Source organism: Hyla sarda, chromosome 5 (assembly GCF_029499605.1).
Source record: "Hyla sarda isolate aHylSar1 chromosome 5, aHylSar1.hap1, whole genome shotgun sequence".
In the NCBI taxonomy this organism is placed as follows: domain Eukaryota; kingdom Metazoa; phylum Chordata; class Amphibia; order Anura; family Hylidae; genus Hyla; species Hyla sarda.
Window position 1 is genome coordinate 282,959,231 of NC_079193.1, and position 27,011 is coordinate 282,986,241.

At 42.8% G+C, this 27,011-nt stretch overlaps 1 protein-coding gene across 3 annotated transcripts in view; it reads right to left on the reverse strand.

Moving 5' to 3' along the window:
- Window positions 1-27,011, reverse strand: part of PRKDC (protein kinase, DNA-activated, catalytic subunit) — a 631,631-nt gene that overhangs the window by 519,779 nt on the left and 84,841 nt on the right. For 2 of the 3 annotated variants that reach the window (XM_056521836.1, XM_056521839.1), the window contains exons 13-17: window positions 23,219-23,387; window positions 20,259-20,308; window positions 17,169-17,300; window positions 16,917-17,066; window positions 9,677-9,792 (exon numbers count right to left, since the gene is read on the reverse strand). In XM_056521836.1, the coding sequence (XP_056377811.1) occupies window positions 9,677-9,792; window positions 16,917-17,066; window positions 17,169-17,300; window positions 20,259-20,308; window positions 23,219-23,387 (617 nt within the window). The remainder of the gene's footprint in view (window positions 1-9,676; window positions 9,793-16,916; window positions 17,067-17,168; window positions 17,301-20,258; window positions 20,309-23,218; window positions 23,388-27,011) is intronic. The other variant, XM_056521838.1, reaches the window with a different exon arrangement.

Genomic DNA, 27,011 nt, shown 5'->3' on the forward strand with positions numbered 1-27,011 from the left:
TCGCTATGCCATGTTGTACCCAGCCCGGCTGTGGATGGTGGATGGACGCTCCACCAAATTCTTCACCTCACCTGCGGAGGTGCTGCAGTGGGTGGAGGCCGCGCCTAGAGCGGTTCTGCTGCCGGACTGAAGTTCCTGATGGACTGTCTGCTCTCTTAGTTAGTTTGCTAGGGGGTAGGATGTTAGTGCCAAGTTGGACGAGGTTCGAGCTTCCATCTAAGAATTTCCTGGTTAGTGGGTCAGGGGTCTGTTGGATTGCAAGGGCTCCTGCACTCCTGCTACGAATTTCTAGTTTGGGGTATAGGTCTGCACTGGTTTAGTCAGTGTTAGAAAGGGATTACTTTTTTTTTTTGTTGGGGGGGGGGGGGGGGTGGGGGTTGTTTTACTGTTCTTCTCTGTCTTTAATGTTTGGTGGTGTATTGTCCGTGTTGTCTGTCCATATTGTCTGGTTGTTTGTTAAGAGACATTCCCCGATTGTTGTTCGTCTCCAGGAGAGACACCTCACGGGTCAAAAGGTCCTGGCCCTAAAAAGGGCGTGGGTTGCGAAGGGTTACCACTCTTCCTACTCGTCTCTTGCTAGAGGAGTCTCAGTCCATGTCTCTAAGTCCCTTCCCTTGATAATCTCCCAGGTTTCCTGTGACCACTTCGGTAGGTACATGATCTTACACTGTGAGTTGTCCTCCTTTTGCTTTACCCTAGTCTCTTTGTACGTGCCTCCTCCCTTTCATGTGACAATTTTAGAATCAATTGTGGATAGGCTGACTTCCTTCCCTACTGACCCTGTTCTTTTTATAGGCGACTTCAATGTGGTTCCTGACCCCCGGCTCGATCGCACCAGTGCTGTGGACCCCAGATCCTTCTTGGTGTCTGGGTTTGGGCGTTACCGACCTTTGGCGATGGAAATACCTGGACGATTCAGTCTTCTCCTACTACTCCTCAGTGCATAGAACCTTCTCCCTAATCGATCTTTCCTTTGCTTCGGCTGACCTACTGCCGTCGGTCAGTGAGGTGTGCTATACTAGTAGAGGGATCTCAGATCATTCTGCCTTGATTGTTACCTTATCCCTAGGCTCTAGGCCCTCTTCACGGTTGTGGAGAATGCATCCTGGGTGGCTTCACAATTTTTCTGAGAGCGCTTCCCCATGTCCCGTTGACCTTGCTCCAGTCCTCGGGTCTGGAGGCCCCGCTGACAGCTGACTAGGAGTCCAGGGTTATTAAAGATTTGCCCTCTGGGAAGACTCCGGGACTTGATGGATTGGTGAGGGACTGGTACAGGCTGAATGAGGAGAAATTGATTCCCATTCTACTTAATCTGTATACAGTGGCCTTGGAGTCTGGGACCCTGCCGGACTCAATGAGAGAGGCTTTGATTGTGGTACTACCTAAGCCTGGTAAAGATCCGACCTTGCCGAACTCTTATCTACATTGAGGAGGGAAATGGGACGATATCAAAATTCTAGTGAAGGTCCTGGCGAACAAACTCGGAGGGGAGCAGATCCCCTGGTTAGATGGTCAGCCTAGATGTCTATAAGGCTTTTGATTCCGTTGAGTGGCCCTATATTTGGGGCCTGATGCGAATCCTCAGCTTCGGACCTGTTTTTCGGAAATGGGTTCAGTTGCTGTATGACTACCCTAGGGCCCGAGTACGCACTAATTTAGAGATCTCCAGGTCCTTCCAGTTGGGCAGGGTCACTAGGCAAGGGTGCCCCCTATCTCCCTCTTTGCTTTAGCGGTAGAGCCCCTGGCAGCTGCAGTTCGCTTCTCTACCTCAATTAAGGGGATCTCTAGGGGTTCCCTGAACCAGAAGATCTCTCTCTATGCAGAGGATACCTTAGTGTACTTGGCTGATGTGGGTGACTCCCTAGATGCTTTATTCTGTTTGTTGGAGAGGTTTGGGGAGGTCTCGGGTCTGCGGGTTAACTGGGCTAATTCATCCATAATATCCTTGTCCTGTGCGGGGGTTTTGCCCTCTGTACTCCCTAATGGATTGCAGGCAGTGTCCCGCTTTAAATATTTGGGGGTGGAAGTGTCCTCTAACAATTCTGAGTTTATGGCCCTTAATTTTGATCCCCTACTCACCACTACGCTTACTTAAATGATCTTTCTTCCAACGTTCCTTTACCTCTTTCACCTGTCCCCTATCATTACTCCCAAGGTTTTTTTTTTGTTAAACTTAACCGGGCTCTGAGATCCTTCTACTGGCATAATAAACCTCCGAGGCTGGGACAGGCTCTGCTCTAGGCGCCTAAACAGCTGGTGTACGCGGCCTGGTGGATCAACCAGGACCTTTCCAATGCCTTCACAGCTCTGGCGGGGGCTCTCCTGGGTTCTTATGAGAGGCTGACTAATACATTATACAGGTATGTTCCCTCTCTGTCCTTACTGGCCCCATAACTACATGCAGGAAAATTTATATGTTAAAAATTGTCATCTTTTAACCCCTATGACTTTTTTATTTTTCTGCGTATGGGCCGGTATGAGGACTAATTTTTTGTGCCATGTTCTGAAGTTTTTATCAATGTTATTTTTGTATTGATCGGACTTTATGATTGCTTTTTATTCATTTTTTCATGATATAAAAAGTGAACAAACATACGCTATTTTGGACTTTTTTTGCGCGTACGCCATTAACCGTGCAATTTAATTAATGACATATTTTCATAATTCGGACAATTCCGCACGCTGCGATACCACATATGTTTATTTTTATTTACACAGTTTTTTGTTTTTCTGTTAATGGGAAAAGGGGGGCGATTCAAACTTTTATTAGGGAAGGAGTTAAGTGATCTTTATTCAGGTTTTGTTTGTTTTTTTCACTTTTTTTTTTTGCAGTGCTATAGCTCCCATAGGGACCTATAGCACTGCTCACACTGACCTCTTATGCTGATCCCTGCAAAGCCATAGCGATTGCTCAAGCCTGTAGCTCGGACGCCGCAGAGACAGGTAAGGAGACCTCCGCTTGCGTCCTAGCTGATCGGGACATCTCGATTTTATCACGATGTCCCGATCAGCCTGACTGAGCTGCCGGGAAGCGTTTACTTTCACTTTCAGACGCGGCGGTCAACTTTGATCGCCGCGTCTGAAGGGTTAACAGCGCACGGCACAACAATCGATGCCGTGAGCTGTTAAGCCCAGAGTCCCGGCTATGACTAGCAGCCGGGACCGACCCGGTGTGATGCGGGGTCACGCCGTGACCACGTTTTAAACACCGGGCGTAGGGCGTACAGGTACGTCCTATGTCCTTAAGAGGTTAATGTCCCTCAGGATGCCCACTTCCGGTATCTTCAGTTGCGAAATGCGGTCTTTGCACAATTTGGTTCCCTGGAGGTTACCCCTGTCTTTAATGTATTGGAGCTGCTCCTGGGGACCACTGACCTGGATAAGCCTCTACCATGATATTGCTCTGTATTTTCTGCACAGTCTCAGTCAGATTCACAGACTGGGAAGGGGTGTTACCCAGCAGGTGTGACATCATCTGAAGCCATAAAGGGAGAACTTCCTCCCCCACTCTGCTACACACAGCCCAGAGCAGTTCAGTGTGTGAGATTAGCTATGATTAGCTAAGGCTGCATACACCCTCCTCGGCACTCCAGAATGCATTTCCTGATTTTGGACTTCTGCCAGGCCAGCAGGAGTCCAAAGTCTGTGCAAGAGATAGGGTGAAATGTGCTCTGAACAAGTAGGGAGACACCTAGTGTCGGCTTACTTAAACTCAAATTAAACATAGAAAACTTTATTTACCATAAGGAGTGCAATAGCAAAAAATTAGTTTTAATGAGAGTGCCCATTTAAGGATGAAGCCCATTTTGACGTTTAGGACCAGGCCAATTTTCGTTTTAGCACTTTCATCTTTTGTTTCCTCCTCCCCTTTTAAAAATCATACCGCTTTAAATTTTGCACCTACAGACCCATATAAGGCTAGGTTTCCACTTGGTTTTTTTTCTGGCAGTTTTTGGAAAACTGCCACTGCAGTTTTTGAGCCAAAGCCAGAAGTGTATTCAAAAGGAATAGGACATATAAAGGAAGGACTTACACTTCTCCTCCCTTATGGATCCACTTCTGACTTTGGCTCAAAAACTGCAGTGGCAGTTTTCCAAAAACTGCCAGAAAAAAAAACAAGTGGAATCCTAGCCTTAAGGGCTTGTTTTTTGTCACCAATTGTACTTTGTAATGACATCAATCATTTAGTAAAAATAAATAAACAAATAAAAAACGCCATTTAATACATTTTGGGGGCTTCGGGTTGGAGATTTTCGACAAAAATTACACCCTCTCTTTATTCAGTTTCTGCTGGGGAGCCCCGGGATCGCTGCTGCGGCACCCCGCTATCATTACAGCACAGAGCGAGTTCGCTCTGTGCGTAATGACGGGCGATACGGGGGACGGAGCAGCGTGACGTCATGACTCCGCCCCTCGTGACATCACGGTCTGTCCCCTTAATGCAAGTCTATGGGAAGGGGCGTGGCGACCGCCATGCCCCCTCCCATAGACGTGTATTGAAAGGGGTGGGCCGTGACGTCACGAGGGGCGGAGCCGTGACGTCATGATGCTCCGGCCCCTGTATTGCCCGTCATTACGTGCAGAGCGAACTCGCTCTGTGCTGTAATGATTGCGCGGTGCCGTAGCGGGGATCCCATCGCTCCCCAGCAGCGGGACCGCGGCGATCTGACATCTTATCCCCTATCCTTTGGGGTGGAGTACTAGTAATACAATGCTGATTTCTTAAAAAAAAATATATATATATATATATATATAATAAAAATAAAAGCACCAAATTTGTCAGCATGTTGGGTATGGTTATGCAGTTCAGTTGAAGTGAATGGAGCAGAGTTGTAATACCACCAATGTCCCTCCAAAGGTCAACTTCTATCTTTGGTGAATCGCGCACTTGAGGCAGGCCAGCAGGGTGAATTTGAATATCCATGATAGCTGGTCACGTGAGCGCTCAGTAGGCGCAAACACTGACATGACCAGTGACCATGAATTTTCAAATTCACCTGGCAGGCCCGCCTACAGTGCATAATTCACCGAAGATAGAAGTGGACATTCGGAGGGACACAGCTCCGGACTAAAAAGGTACGTATTTTACTCACTGACCCCGCATCCGTCTCCTGTTCACCCACACTATAACCTAGTGTACTGGGTTTAGTATGGGTGAAGAGGATGACCGTTCAAAATATATATATTTTTTTTCTTTTGCATGGGATTGCTTTTTTATTTAAGACATTGCTCTCTTCTCTAACTAACAACTGTCTCTTAGCTTACTGGGAATCAAACCAATGTAAAGTCACTATTAACAGCAATAGATCAATCCAACACAGCAGCACATAAGCTTACCAATACTATCTAGATTACAGAGGTCTCAAACTGGTGGCCTTCCGGATGTTGCAAAACTTCAACTCCCAGCATTCCCGACAGCCATTAGCTGCAGCAAATTGCTGTCTAGGCATGTCCAGGTATGCTGGGAGTTGAAGTTTTGCAACATCTGGAGGGCCACCAGTTTGAGACCCCTGATCTAGAATGTATGTAGTAAACCCCTTCTGCTTGACCGATTTCAGCCAAATTTATTGGGTTATGTATTCACCCCTAATATGTTATTACATTCAATTTGAGAGAAATCTATCAAGGCCCTTTCAAGTTATTACAGAATACACACACACAGACAAAATCTAGTTGAGTTGAATAGCAGACCTCAATTTGTTTGGTCAATTGCCTTTTTGCAAAGTATAAAAATTTGCTAGGACATGCCGGCACTTGCCTGCTGGCACCGCTAAATCAAAATAATTAACCTCTTAAGGACCCGGGGTTTTTCATAACTCTTTCAATTTTGCACCTAAAAATCCATATGATGGCTTATTTTTTGCGACAAAAATTCTACTTTGTAATGACATCAGTCATTCTACCCAAAAATCTACGGCAAAACGGAAAAAAAATATATATAATTGAGAGACCAAATTGAAAAAAAAAAAAAACACATTTTGCAACTTTTGGGGACTTCCTTTTCTACACAGTCCATTTTTCGGTAAAAATGACACCTTCTCTTTATTCTGTAGGTCCATACGAATAAAATGATACCCTACTTATCCTGTATAGGTTTGATTTTGTCGCAATTCTGGAAAAAAATCATAACTACATGCAGGAAAATTTATACGTTTAAAATTGTCATCTTCTGACCCATATAACTTTTGTATTTTTCTGTCTATGGGGCGGTATGAGGGCTCATTTTTTGCGCCATGATCTGAAGTTTTCAGGTGTACCATTTTTGTATTCATAGGACTTATTGACATTTTTTGCACGTACGCCATTGACCGTGCGGTTTAATTAACAATATATTTTTATAATTCTGACATTTCCGCACGCGACGATACCACATGTTTATTTTTAAGTACACTTTTTTTTTTTTTTTTTCTGGGAAAAGGGGGGCGATTCAAACTTTTATTAGGGAAGGGGTTAAATGATCATTATTCACGTTTTTTCTTTTTTTCACTTTTTTTGTAATGTTATAGCTCCCACAGGGGGCTATAAAACTGCACACACTGATCTTTTCCATTGATCAGTGGTTTCTCATAGGAAACCACTGATCGATGATTCTGCCGCTTGACTGCTCATGCCTGTATCTCAGGCACTGAGCAGTCATTCGGCCATCGGACACCAGGAGGCAAGGCAAGGGAGCTGTGTCACAGCTGTTCGGGATGCCACGATTTCGCCGCGGACATCCTGAACAGCCCCCTGAGCTAACCGGCAACGATTTACTTTAACTTTAGATGCGGCGTTCAACTTTGAAAGCCGTGTCTAAAGGGTTAATAGCCGAGCTCTATTAGCCACGGGTCCCGGCCCCGTGTTATAGAACCGGAGAGGACTCACGACGTACCGGTACGTCATGGGTCCTGTAGGGGTTAAAGGGGCTCTTTTGCCTCCCCAAACATTATGAGGGAGATTTATCAAGGGATTTAAGCAGCTTTTTTTGCTTACAAAAGACGCACAAAAAGTCGCACGTGCACCTAAGCAATTTTTTGTGCAACTTTTGTGGTAAGCAAAAAATACCAATCTGCCCTACCTAAGCAATTTTCAGTTTTTACATTGCAGTGGTCCTGGATTTATCATTGCGAAAGTTGCTTGTAAGCAAACCCCCTTCAAAAAGTCGGAAGTGTAAGCAAGGTCAGACCTAGCTTACAAACTTGCCTATTGACAGCATTTTCAAAAAGTGGTACGCGACTTTTTGCACAGCTCCGCTCCCTGACACCCACTCACATCTACCACCTTGCTGCAAGGTGTTGGGGCTACAACTCCCAGCATGTCCTCACTGTAAGGGCATGCTGGGAGTTGTAGTCCTGCAAGAGATAGTGAGTGGATGGTAGATGTGGGCGGATGGTCGGGGAGCAAAGCTGTGCAAAAAGTCGCACAAAAAGTCGCAGGTGAGACTTTTTTATGCAACTTTTTTTTACTTTCATTTTCACAGGCATGACGGGACATGCAGGTAGGAGATGTACAGGTGGGTCACCTGCCCGCACATCTCCAGCCCACGCAACACTACTACAACTCCCAGCATGTCCGGGGGAGGGGGGGGGGGTGTTAGATGGGTGGGCAGATGACAAGCTTGTCACCTGCCCGCGCCGCATGACTACAACTAGCTGCATGTCCTTACTGTAAGGGCATGCTGGGAGTTGTAGCCATGCAAAGCGGGCGGGAAATGTGCGGGTGGGTTACAATAAATGTACTAACATATTTTCCTTTTTTTTTTCATTCTCATTTCAGATCCCTCTATCCTGTGGATTACGACGATGACCAGTGATTTTTTATTTTTATTTTGTTTAAAGTTGATAAAATGGTTAAAGAGGGCTTGTGAGGGAGTGTTTTTGGAATAAAAGTTTTTTTAAACATGTTTTTTTATTATTATTATTTACTTTACAGGCTTCATAGTGGAAGCGGTCTTTTAGACAGAATACATTACTAAGCCAGGGCTTAGCGTTAGCACCAAACACAACTAGTGCTAACCCCCGATTAATACCCCAATACACACCACCACAGGGGTGCCGGCAAGAGCCGCTATCAACAGGCTCGGAGCTAAAATATGGCACTCCTGGGCCTAGGCAGTAACAGGCTGGAATTACATAGGCTAGGGAGGGCCAGTAACAATGGTCCTCGCCCACCCTGGTAACGTCAGGCTGTTGCTGCTTAGTTGGTATTCGTCTGAGAATGAAAATATGGGGTACCCTAGGCGTTTATTTTTTTTCATAAATAATTAAATAGTAAAAGAAAAACGCATAGGGTTCCCTGTATTTTGTATTCTCAGCCAGATACCAAACAAACAGCAACAGTCCAAAGTTATCAGGGTGGGCGAGGACCATTGTTACTGGCCCTCCCCAGCCTGTTACCGCCTAGGCGCAGGAGAGCCATATTTGTTGCTCCGGGCCTGATGTTACCGGCTCTTCCCAACACCACTGTGACGCTGGGTACCGGGGTAATAATCAGGGGTTAGTGCTAGCTGTTTTTGGGGCTAAAGCTAAGCCCTGGCTTAGTAATGGACTCAGTCTATAAGATGGCTACCACTACTAAGCCTGTAAAGTTAAAAAAAAAAAAAAACACATTAAAAATAACTTTTAGTTAAAAAAAAACACTCAACAACACAAAATGTTGTTAATATTAAACAAAAAAGGCTGGTCATCGTAGTCCACCAAATCTGCAGCAGCCAACAGGATAGATGGATCTGAAATGAAAAGAAAAACAAAACAAAACCTGGGTTAGTACATTTAGGGGGAAAAAATGGTTTAAAAAAATTTCATAAACACACATGCTTTTTTTTTGCTTGTGTGCGCTAAGAAAATGGTATTCAAAAGTGATTTTATTGGTAATGTGAGCCAAATTTATCAACCCCTTGTGATAGTATGATAAATATGTCATGCATAAGCAAACCCAATGCAAAAAAAAATGCCTACAGAGCTCGCTTACCAAGGCAAACAATGATAAATGTCCCCCTTTAACTTTTGAATACTCCATGAAATGTCTGACAGATTAACTGACAGAGTAGGTAAAAAATAAAAATAAATTATAGCTCGGGAATTGGGGAGTGGGGACAATTCAGAAAAAAAGAAAACTTCTAGACTCAGACCCTCAGCTTTCATGGGGTATCAAAAAGTCATAGGGGGAGATTTATCAAAACATGTCCAGAGGAAAAGTTGCTGAGTTGCCCATAGCAACCAATCAGATCGCTTCTTTCATTTTTCAGAGGCCTTTTCAAAAATGAAAGAAGCAATCTGATTGGTTGCAATGGGCAACTCAGCAACTTTTTCTCTGGACAGGTTTTGATAAATCTCCCCCATAATGCTTGGGCATGTCACAGGTCCTCTTAACTGTACCTGTCATTTAGAAAAACTTTCTACCCGTTCTGCTGACCAATGTGGGACTCAGCTCTATAAGCCTGACCAATCAAAACTTTTGACATGTTACTGTGACATGTCAAAGGTTTTTATAAATGACAGTTACACTTTAACATACATATTATGCATATTTAAAGAATCATATAATTTATATAAAGTACTGGGAACTATAAAATATATGTATAGATCAATATTTCTGACGTTGAAAACAGGCCCAGGGCATAAGGGCGTTTTCAGTTGCAACTACAGAGAGTTTGAAGAAATTTATTACTTTCTAAAGTAAATTTATAAACATTTACCTGCAGAAGTCGACAAGATTAACAAATGCAGTAAAATCTTTTGGCTTGGTAGGGTAAAGGTTAGCAGCTGGGTCTGAAGTTGCAATTAGTAAATAGCTCAATCGATCCTCATTAACCTAAAATATATGCAATAAAATTATGATTACAATGCAATTATAACCATAAATGTTTCAGTTTTTACAAATTTTTACATTGAAAAAAAATAAAAGAATCACAGATCAGCCAAAAAAAATACAATAGCAATTGTTATGATCAGTCATTATGAAGATATAGTGTTTTTTTATTTATTTATTTATTTATTTGAGAGGAAAAACAGTAGAAACATTCTGTCAAGCTTTCTCTTTTAACCCCTTAAGGACCAAGCCCATTTTCACTTCAAGGACCAGGGCATTTTTTTTTTTATATATGACCACTGTTACTTTAAGCATTAATAACTCTGGGATGCTTTAACTTATAAATTTTATTCCGGGACTGTTTTTTCGTGACATATTCTACTTTATGTTAGTGGTAAATATTTGTCGATACTTGCATAATTTCTTGGTCCAAAATTTAATGAAAAGTTTGACAATTTAGCATTTCTGTAACTTAGAAGCTCTCTGCTTATAAAGAAAATAGACATACCAAATAAATTATATATTGATTCACATATACAATATGTCTACTTTATGTTCACATCATAACGTTGACATGTTTTTACTTTTTGAAGATAGATGGCTTCAAAGATTAGTAACAATTTTCAAATTTTTGAAGAAAATTTCAAAATCAGAATTTTTCAGGGACCAGTTTAGTTTTGAAGTGAATTTGAGGTTCTTTATGTTAGAAATACCCCATAATGGACCCCATTAAGAAACTGCACCCCTCAAAGTATTCAAAATGACATTCAGAAAGTTTGTTTACCCTTTAGGCATTTCACAGGAATAGCAGCAAAGCAGAGGAGAAAATTCTAAATCTCAATTTTTTTACACTAACATGTTCTTGTGGACCCAGTTTATTTTTATAAATTTTTTTCATTTTTACAAGGGGTAAAAGAAGAAAATGTCCACCAAAATTTGTAACCTAATTACTCTTGAGTAAGGAAACACCTCATATGTGGATGTAAAGTGCTCTGCAAGTGCACTACAGGGATCAGAAGAGAAGGAGCGACAATAGGATTTTGGAGAACGAATTTTGCTGAAATGGTTTTTGGGGGGCATGTCGAATTTAGGAAGCCCCCATGGTGATAGAACAGGAAAAAAACAAATGGCATACTATTTGGAAAACTACACTCCTCAAGGAACATGGGATACAATGAGCCTTAACCCCTTAAAGACACAGCCCATTTTCACTTTAAGGACCAGAGCCTTTTTTTGCACATCTGACCACTGTCAATTTAAGCATTGATAACTCTGGGATGCTTTTATTTTTTATTCTCATTCAGAGATTGTTTTTTGGTGACATATTCTACTTCATGTCAGTGGTAAAAAAATTTCAATACTTGTATCTTTTCTTGGTGGAAAAATTCCAACATTTTTTGAAAATTTTTAAAATGTAGCTTTTTTTTACCTTTGAAACTCTCTACTTATAAGGAAAATAGACATACCAAATAAATTACATATTGATTCACATATACATTATGTCTACTTTATGTTTGCATCATAACGTTGACATGTTTTTACTTTTGGAAGACATCAGAGGGCTTCAAAGTTCAGCAGCAATTTTACAATTTTTGACAACATTTTCAAAATCGGAATTATTTAGGGACCAGTTCAGTTTTGAAGTGGATTTGAAGGGCCTTCAGATTAGGTAATTGCCGATACCGATAACTCCAAAAATCGTGAATATCAGCCGATAATATTGGCCAAATCGATAATCGGTCGAAACCTATTAGAAATACCCCACAAATGACCTCATTATAAAAACTGCACCCCTCAAAGTATTAAAAATGACATTCAGAAAGTGTGTTAACCCTTTAGGTGTTTCACAGGAATAGCAGCAAAGTGAAGGAGAAAATTAAAAATCTTCATTTTTTTACACTCGCATGTTCTTGTAGACCCAGTTTTTGAATTTTTACAAGGGGTAAAAGGAGAGAAATCTTCCTAAAATTTGTAACCCAATTTCTCTTGAATAAGGAAATACCTCATATGTGTATGTCAAGTGCTCTGCGTGTGCACTACAAGGCTCAGAAGGGAAGGAGCGACAATGGGATTTTGAAGAGCGAGTTTTTTTTAAATGGTTTTTGGGGGGACATGTCACATTTAGGAAGTCCCTATGGTGCCAGCAAATAAAAAAAAACAAACATGCTATTCTATTTTGGAAACTACACCCCTCAATGAACGTAACAAGGGGTCCAGTGAGCCTTAACACCCCACAGGTGTTTGACGACTTTTCGTTAAAGTTGGATATGTAAATTATTGTTAGATTTATTTTTTTTATAAAATGCATTTTTTCCCCAAAATTTTACATTTTTACAAGGGGTAATAGGAGAAATGGCCACTAAAATTTGTAACCCCATCTCTTCTGAGTATGGAAATACCCCATGTGTGAACGTCGAGTGCATTGCAGGCGCACTACAATGCTCAGAAAGGAAAGAAGTCACATTTGCTGAGATGGTTTTTGGGGGCATGTCGCATTTTGGAAGCCTCTATGGTGCCAGAACAGAAGAAAAAAAAATTATAATAATATATGGCATCTATTTTGGAAACTACACCCCTCAAGGAACGTATCAAGTGCAATAGAGAGCCTTAATACCCCACAGATGTTTGACAAATTTCTGCTAAAGTTGGACGTGAAAATGAAAAATTCTATATGTTTCACTAAAATGCTGGTGATACCCCAAATTTTCATTTTCACAAGGGATAATAGGAGAAAAAGTACCCCCCCACCCCCCAAAAAAAAAAATTCAACCCCATTACTTTTGAGTATGGAAATACCCCATATGTGGACGTAAAGTGCTCTGCGGGCGAACTACAATGCTCAGAAGAGGAGCGCCATTGGGCTTTTGGAGAGAGAATTTGTTTGGAATGGAAGGCGGGGGCCATGTGCGTTTACAAAGCCCCATGGGTACATTTACATGGGCAGGGGTTTACAGCGAGTTTCCCGCTGGGAGTTTGAGCTGCAGTGGAAAATTTGCTGCATCTCAAACTTGCAGCAAGAAACTCACTGTAAACCCCCGCCCGGGGGGGGGCGGCAAACCTCCAGCTGTTGACTACAACTCCCAGGATGCTCTTTGGCTATCTGTGCATGCTGGGACTTGTAGTTATGCAACAGCTGGAGGCACACTACTGCAACTCCCAGCATGCCCTTTGGTAGTTTGTGCATGCTGGGGTTTATAGTCATGCAATTGCTGGAAGCACAGTTTTTCCATAGAAAAAATGGGCCTCCAGCTGTTGCATGACTACAAACCCCAGCATGCACAAACTACCAAAGGGCATGCTGGGAGTTGTAGTTGTGCCTTCTGCTGTTGCATAACAACAACTCCCAGCATGCCCTTTTGTGCCAGCCTTACCTCCTGCTGCTGCACACACCCCGGATCCTCCTGCCACTGCCACCGCTGTCTCCGCTCCGGGGGCCCCCACTTTACACACTCCTGGCACCCGCTCTCACCGACCAGAGTAGGGGCGGAGTGGGTGCCATTAGGGACACCCCCACAGTAGGCATCCAGATTAGTCAGCCGGCATTTCCGTACTTAAGAGAAATTGCGTTACAAATTTGGGGGTCTTTTTTTCCTTTTACCTCTTGTGAAAATGAAAAGTATGGGGCAACACCAGCATGTTAGTGTAAAATGTTTATTTTTTTTTACACTAACAGGCTGGTGTAGACCCTAACTTTTCCTTTTCATACAGGGTAAAAGGAGAGAAAAAAATAATTTGTAACACAATTGCTCCCGGATACGGAAATACCCCATATGTGGCCCTAAACTGTTTCCTTGAAATATGAGAGGCCTAAATTAGGGATTTGCATAGGGACGGACCCAGATGCAAGCGTTACAATTGCCTCTGCTACTAAAAATATTCTACACCAGTGATTCCCAAACAGGGTGCCTACAGCTGTTGCTAAACTCCCAGAATGCCTGGACAGTCAGTGGCTGTCTGGCAATGCTGGGAGTTGTTTCGCAACAGCTGGAGGCTCCGTTTCGAAAACACTCCCCTACGATACGTTTTTATTGAGGGGGAGGGGGCAGTGTAAGGGTGTGTATATGTAGTGTTTTATCCATTATTCTATGGTAGTGTAGTTTACAGTTTTTAGGATACATTCGCACTGGTGGGGGTTTAGGTGAGTTTTCCTCTGGGAGTTTGAGCTGCGGCGGAAAATTTGCTGCAGCTCAAACTTGAAGCAGGAAACTCATTGTAAACCCGCCCGTGTGATTGTACCCTATACATTAACATTGAACGAGTGTGGGGAGGGCAACTTTCAGCTGTTGCAAAACTACAACTCCCAGCATGCACTGACAGACCGTGCATGTTGGGAGTTGTAGTTTTTCAACAGCTGGAGGCACACTGGTGGGAAGACCTTGAGTTAGGTCTGATAGCTAAAACTACAACCCCCAGCATGTATCGTTGAAGGGCATGTTGGGAGTTGTTGTTAAGCAACAGCTGGAGGCACGCAACTACAACTCCCAGCTTGCCAAGGCAGCTGTTTGCTGTTCGTGCATGCTGGGAGTTGTAGTTATGCAAGATTTGGAGCATCACAGTTTAGAGACCACTGCACAGTGATCTCCAGACTGTGGCACTCCAGAGGTTGCAAAACTACAAATCCCAGCATGCCCAGACCTCAGACAACTTTACAAACTTTATATCACCACCCCACCCTCCCCCGATCTGCTATTGGTCAGTCGCTTCTGACCAATCAATAGCAGTGATAGGTGGGGTTCAAGGGGGTCGGGGCTGTCTTGGACTGTCTGAATTGACTGTCTGATAGCAAACAGGCATCCCGTTCCGTTCACCACCCGGTTAGCGGCGGTGAACTGAAATGCTGAGGGCGTACAGGTACGCCCTTGGTCCTTAAGTCCCAGGATGCGAGGGCATACCTGTACGCCTTTGGTCCTGGTGGGGTTAAGCAGAGCTTGTGCTTGGCCTAAACTATTTATAGCATGTGTTGTAAAGATTTTAGGACAACTAAATGGTGTTATATGACTTTACATATGTTTGTCCCTGTGCCGGCCTTTATGACAGGTATGGCAACCTTGGGTCTAAGGCTGGATTCTTAGTGAGGAAAAAAATCCCAAAAAGTTAAGAGCAATGTGCGGCTATTTCAAATTAACCCCTTCATGACCCAGGGTTTTTCCATTTTTGCACTTTCGTTTTTTCCTCCTTACCTTTAAAAAACCATAACTCTTTCAATTTTGCACCTAAAAATCCATATGATGGCTTATTTTTTGCACCACCAATTCTACTTTGTAATGACATCAGTCATTTTACCCAAAAATCTACAGAGAAATGGAAAAAAAATTCATTGTGCAACAAAATTGAAGAAAAAACACAATTTTGTAACTTTTGGGGGCTTCCGTTTCTATGCAGTAAAATTTTCTGTAAAAATGACACTCTCTCTTTATTCTGTAGGTCCATACGGTTAAAATGATACCCTACTTATATAGGTTTGTTTTTATTGTACTTCTGGAAAAAATCTGAACTTCATGCAGGAAAATGTATACGTTTAAAATTGTCATCTTCTGACCCCTATAACTTTTTTATTTTTCTGCGTATGGAAATGTTTGAGGGCTAATTTTTTGCGTCATGATCTGAAGTTTTTAGCGGTACCATTTTTGTAATGATCGGACTTTTTGATCGCTTTTTATTCCTTTTTTCATGATATAAAAAGTGACCAAAAATACGCTTTTTTGGACTTTGGAATTTTTTTGCGCGTACGCCATTGACTGTACAGTTTAATTAATGACATATTTTTATAATTCGGACATTTCCGCACGCGAAGATACCACATATGTTTATTTTTATTTACACAGTTTTTTTTTTTTTTAAATAGGAAAAGGGGGGTGATTCAAACTTTTATTAGGGAAGGGGTTAAATGATCTTTATTCACTTTTTTTTGCAATGTTATAGCTCCCATAGGGACCTATAACACTGCACACACTGATCTTTTACATTGATCACTGGTTTCTCATAGGAAACCAGTGATCAATGATTCTGCCGCTTGACTGCTCATGCCTGGATCTCAGGCACTGAGCAGTCATTCGGCGATCGGACAGTATGGAGGCTAACCGGCATTAGTTTACTTTCACTTTAGACACGGCATTCAATTTTGAACGCCGCGTCTAAAGGGTTAATAGCGCGCGGCACCTCGATCACTGCCGCGCGCTATTAGCCACGGTCCCGGCCATTGTTTGGTGCCGGGCCCGACACGCTATGACGAGGGGCCACGCCGTGGCCCCACGTTATAGAATGGGAGCCGACCCATGACATACATGTATGTCATGGGTCGGGAAGGGGTTAACTTTGGCTTTTATTGTTGATACTGGCCCATTCATGTATTGATAAAGACACCTGTTCTTCCCCTTTTATAGAGCTGTAATCAGGAAAACTAAGCTGGTTAACTTCCAGAATCAGTGTTGTTCCAGTAGATATCTAAACAGAGAGCTGCAATCTCCTAAACAAGTCCTGTAAAATGGTGAGCGCTGCATTACACTTTCAGACCCTGAGACAGATAGAAGCAAGACACTGCTGTGGACTATATGCGAACCTAACAGTACTGCAATAAAACAAAATGCCAGCTGATTTATCAGTATACCAGGAAGATGCAATGCATAGACATATAGGCCAAATCACCAATGTACGGAACGCCACCTACAAAAGTGGGTGAATACAACAATACTTTATTAATCCATGTGCATCATGTTTTGGCTCACTAGCAGAACTTTCATCAGCCATGACATCGCAACACCAACACCACATGAAAGCCCCATTCACATCACATTTTTGGCCTATGTCAACAGTATACTTTTATTCCCCCCAAAAGATAGGAGAGTAATGTCTGACAGATGTGGGTTTCACTATTCCCAGGATAGATGTAGTAAGGTGAAAGTGTGGGGGTTCACCTTAGAGTTGCTGTGAAGCAACTCTGTAAACTGAACCAGGATTGAAGAAAGTAATAACACACCGAGTAAAGCACTGTGGAATACGTTTCCAGTGTGTAAGCCACAGAATGGGAAAAAAATTATTTAGATTGGTATGAAATTCTCCTTCAATGATTTTCAACCAGTAATCAATCATAGGTGAAAGGCTAGAGTAATTAAAAAGGTAATACTCACCTCTTGCGCAGATTCTTGCTTTTGCAATGAAAGGTCCAATTTCTCAATAATTTTGAGCACAGATTTAATGAGTTCATCATACAACAGTCTACTCAGAGACTGTAGTGGTGAGTTTAACGCTGGGAAAACTTCATCAGAAAATATGGATTCCTAGAGGATTACAAAATGAGTAAATCTGATCATGCTAATAATACAATAGATTTCCCCCCAATTTAACCCCTTATGGTTAAAGCTATTCCATGAGAGTTGTACCTTTATCTGATCACAGTTCATAAGATTGCGGAAGAGATCAAGATAGTCTTGGTAAGTAGGAACTTTCCACCTTCCAGCACGGACCTCACCAGAAGTGGATGGGTCATCAGATCTTTCTTTCTCATTTCCATTCTAAAGCAAAAGCTGGGGTCAGTGACAAGCACACATGAAGTAAAATGTAAAACATCAATGAAGACATACTTTCACACAAACTGCATGGCTCTTGGGCACTTGTAGAATTAAATAGGTTTACTGCTGGTACTAACAATGTTATGTGGATACTTCAAGACAGCTGAGATCAAATAATTCCAGGAAAGAGACCACTGTTCAAGCATCTAATCCCCCATGCCCACCCCCCAGTATACAGGATTAATGGTAATATGACTGAACAACAGACAGTGTCTGGCTTGTATCTCCTACAAAAAAGGATATGACCTTAAATAGGACCAATTCCTTAAAGGAGAACTCCAGCAGGAGGGTTTATTTTTCCTATTATGGCCATGGTGTGGGATATAAAAAATTTCACATCTACCTGCCTCCAGCAATGCTGCTGGGGAATTGTATAAAAGTGAATAAAATGGTAGAACCTACTACTACATTGCACATACTAACCCCTTAAGGACAATGGACGTAAACGTATGTCCTGATGCGCTGGTAATTAATGCAACAGGATGTACATTTACGTCCTGTACATAGTGCTCGTATCATGCACGGCAGGTACCGGCTGCCATCAGCAGCCAGGGACCTGATAGTAATGGCGGATATCAGTGATCCTGCTGATGTCCGCTATCAACCCCATCTGCAGCAATGCGGGCATTTGAATGATTTGATCATCCAACATGGCCGTCGGAGGTCCCCTCACCTGCTCCGGCCGTCATCCCGGGGACTTCACTGATGAGTATTATCGGCGATCTTCTTCTCTGGTCTGCTCGATGTCAGACATGAGAAGAAGATTGCCTATAATACTGATCAGTGCTATGCTTATGCATAGCACTGAACAGCATTAGCAATCAAATGATTGCTATATTACACTATGGGGCTGCTTCACTCCACAGCCCATGGGACTCAGACTGTGTAGGGGCCGGGGGATGTGCAGGAGCCATCCCTCAGCACTGCAGTACTACTCACATAAGAAGTTATTGCTACTCGCTGCAGAAGACATCCCTCAGCATTCAAGTATTACTACTCACATCATGGAACAGACTCTGTTCCATGATGTGAGTAGTAGTACAGCATTGCTGAGGGACAACTTTTGCAGATCCCCCGGCCCAGTGCTTATACATTGCCCGAATGCGGGAGTCCCAGGCAGCTGTGGAGTGATGGCAGTCCAGGCTACTTCTGGTATAAAGGTTTCAAACTGAAAAGGAAAAAGCTAAGGCAACTGCTTAGTGCTGCAAAAGGAAAATGTCTCTAGGCTGGAAGAAATCTTTGGACCACTAAATTGAATAGGGTCTGATTAAGGGTGGGTCCACACTTTTTAAAGATACGGTCACAGGATCCAGGGAGTGAAAACAGTGAAACCGTATCCCAGCCGGACCTGGCCCGTATCTCATTCATTTGAATGAGCCGACCGGAGTCAGATAGTGACTCCGATTGGCTCATTTTTGCCCAGCTCATTTTGTGACCGGACCTAAAACCATGGTATGCTGCGGTTTTAGTTCCGGACACAAAATCGGATACGGGGCAAAACTGAGCCGACCGGAGTCACTATCTGACTCCGGTCGGCTCATTCAAATGAATGAGATACAGGCCGCATTCGGTGACCGTATCTTTAAAACGTAGTGTGAACCCACCCTAACTTGGAGGTCTGTTCAGGGTCCAAGTCTAAATTAGAATGTAAGATTCTGCCATCAGACTCTGCCTCTCTAGGAGAAGAGGAGTTCTTCAACTGAACAACCAGAGGTAGGGCTGATTGACTAACAAGGCAGAAGAGGCACACTGTGGTGCAGTGAATAAACCTGGTCCTTTTATGAGACCTAACTTGTGAAGAAGTTGCTGAGGGTAGAGAGGCCTGAGCAAGTTGGCCTAAGAGCGGGCCCATTAAGGTGCAGTGGTTGTGTGTGTGTGTGTGTTTGGGGGGGGGGGGGGTTGAAGCACCCCTACCACTCCCTGGCTTGCAGCAATCTCCATCCTGCAGCTCCATTATAAGTCTATGAGGTCTTTGTGTGAAGCAGGTGGAGATTGCAGAGAGATGGGGAGTGAATCATGCTACCATGCTAATTCTAGCAATCAGTGGGGTCTCAACACAGACCCCAGCTGATCAAAAAAGTTCATGCCTCTGGGACATGACAAAAGTTTATTTTAAACAACAGGTACCCTTTGAAGGATGTATGGAACATGGAGGAAATAATTACTTAAGGAATTGTACTTATCTTCCTTGGGATCCCCTTCTATATAGCCCCTAGTAAAACCAGCAGGGTCACTTTCTTAGTGTCTCTCTCGCTGATGACAGGGACCAACGGAGATGAGGGCAGGTGGGAACAAGGCTCACCATTTTTGGCTGTGGGTGACAGAGGAGCTGGTGTCCCATTTATTTTTTTAAATTTTTTTTTTAGAAGGGTCTCAACAGTAGGGTGGCTGAAATTGATCAATCTGCTTGGTGAGAATTTAACAGGGGAAAAACATCATCCCTGTTTTCAACCTCAAGAAAGAAAAAACAAAAAAAAAAACAACAATCCTGCAAAATAGTATCTGCCTCATAAGGACAGCAAAGGTTTAGTTTAGCGGTACGGTAGGTTTACAGCATGGCAAGATATTCTAACACTGCTAGAAGGGGCCCATACCTAGGGAACATATTACAAAATATTAGGTGTTAAAAATGCTATTTTAGTTCATTTCGTTTTCTTGGGAAAGCTTCACAAGCTTTCTAAGAACTTACTTTACTGGAAAACTGCTACTCAGTACTTCATGAAAAATTGCAACCAATAGGAAATTCTATAGTTAAAACTAATGTGGCATATACTAACTACACAAAGTTTAAAACCATACTGTGTGTACAGGATCTGATTAAAGTGTATTCACTACAGTGTAACATTTAGCCTAACATGACTAGATTTTAACCAATACAAGTTAAGAGTAATAAATGTTTACCCTTACAAATCTGACTGGCTTGGAACAGACTCTGATCAATCCTTGATGCACTGTAAGATACAAATATAGAAATCAATAATTGTAAAAGAAAAATATCACAACTTGGCATTTAAAATGTCAATATCAGCAAAAACAAAGCAGCAATCCACTGCTACGAGCAGCCACACAGGGACGTGCGAGTCGCCACGTGCATGGACATAGTACTCAGACATCAGTTACGTGTGACCTTACCCTAAAAGGGGTTTTTCATCAGTTACAAACTCTCTTACACAGGCTGTGAACATGATATAAAAATATTTTAAAAAAAATAGCTCACTTTATTTTACCACTGCTTTAATGTTGGCTGACTACTTGTACACCGTGCACATAAAACTGCAACCAATCACTGGAGCTTTCATGCACTGCACATGCAGGAAGACACCAGTGAGGACAGTGATTGGCTGCAGTGTTACGTGCAGTTTATGCAATGCTAACACAACACTTATAGGGAGGACAATGGAGCAGCAGCGATGTCAATCAGACAAGCGGGAGCGAGCGCTGTGAACGCCCGGGCTGAGCTCATTGGCTGCCTGGCCTTGCAGCTGCCTGTGCTCATTGGCTGCCCGCCACCGGCATGTATATAGTCTGGAGGCAGCGCGGCACTGAATCTCAGTGCTACTCTGATGCTCCAGGACTGTACATGTCCTGTATGGGTAAGTGATGTCTTATTTCACTTACCCGTACTTTGTTTCAGTCCTGGGTGTGAGCACGGCAGGTGGGCGATGCTCCAACACTCCTCCTCCCTGGATAACACTACACAGCTAAACAGGGAGGATGAGACCCCGGAGCAGCATGCCATGCTATTGGCCGCTCATCTATGCGTGCTCCCGACGGGAGCGCAGCATAGATGAGCTAAGGGCGGAAGTCGGCCCCCCGAGCAGGCATCAGTGACGCAGTGAGCACACTACCAGGCAGACAAAAATATATTTCTAAGGGGTTAAAAAAAAATTACAGGCAGGGATGGGGTTAGGGATAGATGAGCAATAGGCAGGGAAAGACATTTTCTTACATGGTGGGAGCTACTCTTTAACAATTTTTTATATTTCACTTCTCAGCCTGTAAAATAATTATTAGGAATCTATCATGAGTTAATTTTAATTTATGTGTAATGGCACATTCACACTACGTATTTTCCGTGTGAAATTCCCCTCAGAAAATACAGTGATGCACCACCATGGTTTTCAATTGGATTCTGCTGTACCATTCACACTACAGAATTTCTGCGGCGGATGTTTGGCCACAACAATTCCAGACTCTACAGAAAGAATCAACATATTAGTAGTTTATTTCAGAGCAGATTCCGCCAAAAGAACTGTCTATTGAGATGGAACATTGCAGAGCAGTCCTAGTACAGTCTTGTTTTGTCAGCCCCAGCTACAAATGGATTCTGCACTCGGAATATCTCTGGGCAGAGAATCTGTAGGGTTAATAAGCCCTAAAATATAGAAGAGGAATAATGGCCGTTGTGTCAAAAGTGGCTCAACTTAATGAATGTCTAAATGAAATCTGGGCCACTTTATTGACATATATTGAGACAAATGTAAGACTACATTTGTCTCAATTGATAAATTTGTCACTATGATTAAAGAAAATCTTTAACTTACACCTTGGCTAAAATCACTGCACTTTTTCTTTTGCCAGGGTCTGTATGGAGTATAGAAGCAGCTTTTTCTGAGTGATTTTTTTTAACTTGTGAACAAGCAGTAAACCACACGCACTCTTCACTCTATTCATAAGTGGTGCATTCTGCTTGGTGCAAAAGTGCGTTAATTCTGACACAAAAAACAAAGAGCACTACTAAAAGTTTTAATAGGTATTTTTCAATTTCAAATGGCACCATTTTGGGGAACATATAATGGCTAAATAACTATTTGGGAAAGGGGGGCGCAACTTCATTTTTTCCCAACAGTGCAGTATAATCAACATGTTAACAGGATTCTGTGGATTGTTTATTTACACATAAAAAGAGGCAAACATTTTTTTAATCATCAATGTGGCTGTAAGAAAGGTTGTTGTTTGCACGATAAGACGTAGTTTTCACTGGTACAATTTTGGGGTATATTTGGGGTTGAATAAATTATTCTTAACATTGTCTAACCACTTAGATAATATAATTTCTATTAAAGAGGTACTCCGGTGGAAACCAATTTTTTTTTTTTTTTTTTTTAAATCAACTAGTACCAGAAAGTTAAACAGATTGGTAAATTACTTCTATTTAAAAAATCTTAATCCTTCCTGTACTTAACAGTTGCTGTATTCTCCACAGGAAGTTCTTTTGTTTCTGTATTTCTTTTCTGTCTGACCACAGTGCTCTCTGCTGACACCTCTGTCCATGTCAGGAACTTTCCAGGTCAGGATAGGTTTGCTATGTGGATTTGCACCTACTCTGGACAGTTCGTAACATATACAGAGATGTCAGCAGAGAGCACTGTGGTCAGACAGAAAGGAAATTCAAAGAAAAAGAACTTCCTTTGGAGCATACAGCAGCTGTTAAGTACTGGAAGGATTAATATATATATATATATATATATATATATATGTGTTTTTTTCACCAGAGTACCCCTTTAACTGCATTATATAAGGGGTCAAATGTGGATGTATCTCCAATCTTTACAGTTGCTGCAGGTTGGTACCTGTCGAGCACACCTGACATCCAGCAGGTGAACCCGAGGACACATACTCTGTGCCTCAGTGGTCACAGTGCTTTAAATGTATGGCCATGAGCAGTAATTGCTACCTTTCAACATTGTACATTTACAGCAGATGTCACCAAGGGTTTTAAAGTCAAATAAACAGCCCTGCTCAAGCAAACATAAGAAGCAACTGACAATGCCCCGCAAAATAAGTCAAAGAATGAAACTTTCTGTAATGTTTCAGACTGCTTTTCATGATAGATTTTAAAGAACTTTTTATAAACTTACCCACAGTACTAATAAGACTCCAAAGAACAGGCCCCTTTCCCGCCAAAGATAAAAACACCTTAATGATTGATCTGCTGCAAGAAGGCTGCATTTTTAAGCTGTATCGTGGAAATGTTTCAATCTGAACAACCAAGAGGCGCTCAAGTACAGGAGTGTATATTTCAGGGATCTGAAGAGAAAGCACAGTATAATTTGAGGTTCACTTAACACATATTTTGCACTTGGAAAAGAAACCATTTCCTGAGGAAGTTTCTTTACAATGATGAAAAATCACAGGTTTTTTCATTTTTGCACTTTCGTTTTTTCCTCCTCACCTTCTAAAAATCATAAGACTATTAATTTTCCACCTACAGACCCACATGAATGCTTGTTTTTAGCCTCACCAATTTTACTTTGTAATAACATGAATCATTTTACCACAATATCTAAGGCAAAACCAGAAAAGATATATTTTTGGGGCAAAATTGAAAAAAAAAACAAAAAAAAAAACGCCATGTTGTAACTTTTGGGGGCTTCCGATTGTCCTCTTACCTCTAACTTTTTTATTTTCCGTATACTGAGATCTGGGATGTGTGAGGGGTCATTTATTGTGCTGTAATCTGTAATGTATACAAAGTGACCAAAAATACACCATTTTGGACTTTAGTATTTTTTTTACGTATATGCCATTGACTGTGCGATTTAATTAACGTAATACAAATAAGCAGACATCTAAGTAATAAAAATATCTAAATAATAGAATATTAAATGGATTTATTAAAATATATAGGTAAAAATGTAAGTAAAAAATAGGGTCCTTGCAGTCTCGCTCCTATTGATTATTCACATACCATACAGTATACATAAAATAAGTTATAAATGAACACTAAATGTTTTTTGGGCAGGCATCAAAAAGAATAAAGAAGCCACATTCACCAGTCCCGGAGAACAACGTAGTTCTTATTTAGAACTTCCCGGCATACAAAAATATTGCACATGGAAATCCAAACAGCAGCAGGTCAGGATAGCGTAGAAGTAGCCAGGGGCGTGTACAGTGGCAATGAATGATTTTGCGTCTGGTGAGTGTGGCTTCTTCATTCTATTTGATGCCTGCCTAATACTATTGTCTGCTGCACCCCATATACCGAGGACCAGGTCTGCCTAACGGAGTTCCTAGTCATAGTACATTATTGTCTGTTGTGGTGCCGTAGTGATATTGCTTTCATTTTAATACCATTAAAACGTTTTTTTGTCTCAGATGGACGCCCGTAACTTTTACCAGGTCCTGGAAGGCAGTAACGAGATTCAGCCAGTAGCCTTATGGTTAGGGTGCACCCTGAAGTGGGTTGCCTGGCTTTAAGGTAATCTGATGGATTGCGGGTCTGTGGCAGCAGACACAGAGAGCTCTGGTGATGATCATGACATCCCCGAAACGCGTCCAGCATTGCATTTTAACCATCAATATAACTGTACTTTGAGACAGTGCGCGCACTCCAGACCCATAAGGATGCCGCGATCATCATCGGAGCTCTCGCTCGCTGTCTGCTGCCACAGACCTGCAATCCATCAGATTACCTTAAAGCCCTGAAACAAACTTCAGGGTGCACCCTAACCATAAGGCTACTGGATCACGTTACTGCCTTCCACGACCTGGTAAAAGTTACAGGCATCCTTGGACTTGTAGTCCTCTGCTATCACTCTACAAGACCTGGTAAAGTTACGGGCATCCTTGAACTAGCAGTCCTCCGCAACATCTAAGCGGTGAGTGGGGTTTAATACCCAATAACGATTTCAAGACACGGGACATTACAACATCACTGGTGAGAAAATTAATCTTTCATCTTTAAAGGGGTACTCGGCCCCTAGACATTTTGTCCCCTATCCAAAGGATAGAGGATAACATGTCTGATTGCGGGGGTCTCGGCTTCGGCACCCCAGACATCCAGTGCAAAGAGCTATCTTTGCTCCGTGCCAGATGACTGGCGATGCGGGGCGGAGGCTCGTGAGGTCACGCCTGCTCGTGAGGTCACGGCCATGCCCCCTCAATGCAAGTCTGTGGGAGGGAACATGACTGCCGTCACGCCCCCTGCCATAGACTTGCATTGATGGGGCGTGGCCGTGATGTCTCAAGCCTCCGGCACTGCAGCCGACGCTCTAAACGAAAGCGGGGTGCAGCAGGGAGATCGTGGGGGAATAAGATGCTTAGGGGCGGAGTACCCCTTTAATACCTTTTTTCTGTGAATTACAAAAACGTATCATAAGAACAACTTTATTGAAACGGAACCTCCCCTCTCATTGCAGACATTTGACTCATAATTCATCTGAAACAAAAAACATTTAAATGTTCATTTACAGCTTATTATTTGTATACTGTATAGTATATGAATAAACATTAGGAGCAATACTGCAAGGGTCTCTAGCCTCCTACTGTATCTCATAAATATTTTATACTTACATTTTTACCTATATATTTTAATAAATCCATTTAATATTCTATTATTTAGATATTTTTATTACTTAGAGGTCTGCTTATTTGTATAATTACATTTCCTTTTATTCTCCTTGGGTATTGGTCTAGCTGTACCTCAGTAATAAAAAGATGAAGTGAGCTGCACCCTGCTGTTAGAATGTTATATTTTAATATTTCGGACATTTACCGTATATACTCAAGTATAAGCCGACCCGAGTATAAGCCGAGGCCCCTAATTTCAACCCAAAATCCCAGGAAAAGTTATTGACTCAAGTATAAGCCTAGGGTGGGAAATACATCATCCCCCCCCTGTCATCATCCAGACCCCCGTCATTAACATTCTCATCAACATCACCGCCTGTCATCATCCAGACCCTCATCATCATCACCTGTCATCATCCCCTTGTCATCATCCCCTTGTCATCATCCCACACCCCCCCGTCATCATCCCCACCCCCCTTCATCATCCCCTTGTCATCATCCCACACCCCCCCCTTCATCATCCCCTTGTCATTATCCCCACCCCCCTTCATCATCCCACAACCCCCCCTTCATCATCCTCTTGTCATCATCCGCCCTCAGTGGTCTTCAACCTGCGGACCTCCAGAGGTTTCAAAACTACAACTCCCAGCAAGCCCGGGCAGCCATCGGCTGTCCGGGCTTGCTGGGAGTTGTAGTTTTGAAACCTCTGGAGGTCCGCAGGTTGAAGACCACTGCGGCCTTCGACATCATCCAGCCCCCTCTCACCCCCTTTAGTTCAGTACAGTACTCGCCTCCGCTCGGCGCTGGTCCGGTGCTGCATGACTGTCCGGTGAGGAGGTCGTCCGGTGGGATAGTGGTTCTGGGCTGCTATCTTCACCGGGGGCGCCTCTTCTCCACGCTTCGGGCCCAGAATAGAGGCGTTGCCTTGACGATGACGCAGAAGTACGTTGGTAATGAACGTACCTCTGCGGCGTCGTCAAGGCAATGTGACTATTCTGGGGCCGGGCCCGAAGCGCTTAGAAGAGGCCTCCCCGGTGAGGATAGCAGCCCGGAACCACTATCCCACCGAACGACCTCCTCACCGGACAGTCCTGCAGCACCGGACCGGAGGCGAGTACTGTACAGAACTAGAGGGGGTGAGAGGGGGCTGGATGATGTCGAAGGCCGCAGTGGTCTTCAACATGCGGACCTCCAGAGGTTTCAAAACTACAACTCCCAGCAAGCCCGGACAGCCGATGGCTGCCCGGGCTTGCTGGGAGTTGTAGTTTTGAAACATCTGGAGGTTCGCAGGTTGAAGACCACTGCGGGTGGAGAGTTCACTCGAGTATAAGCCGAGGCGGGTGTTTTCAGCACGAAAAATCG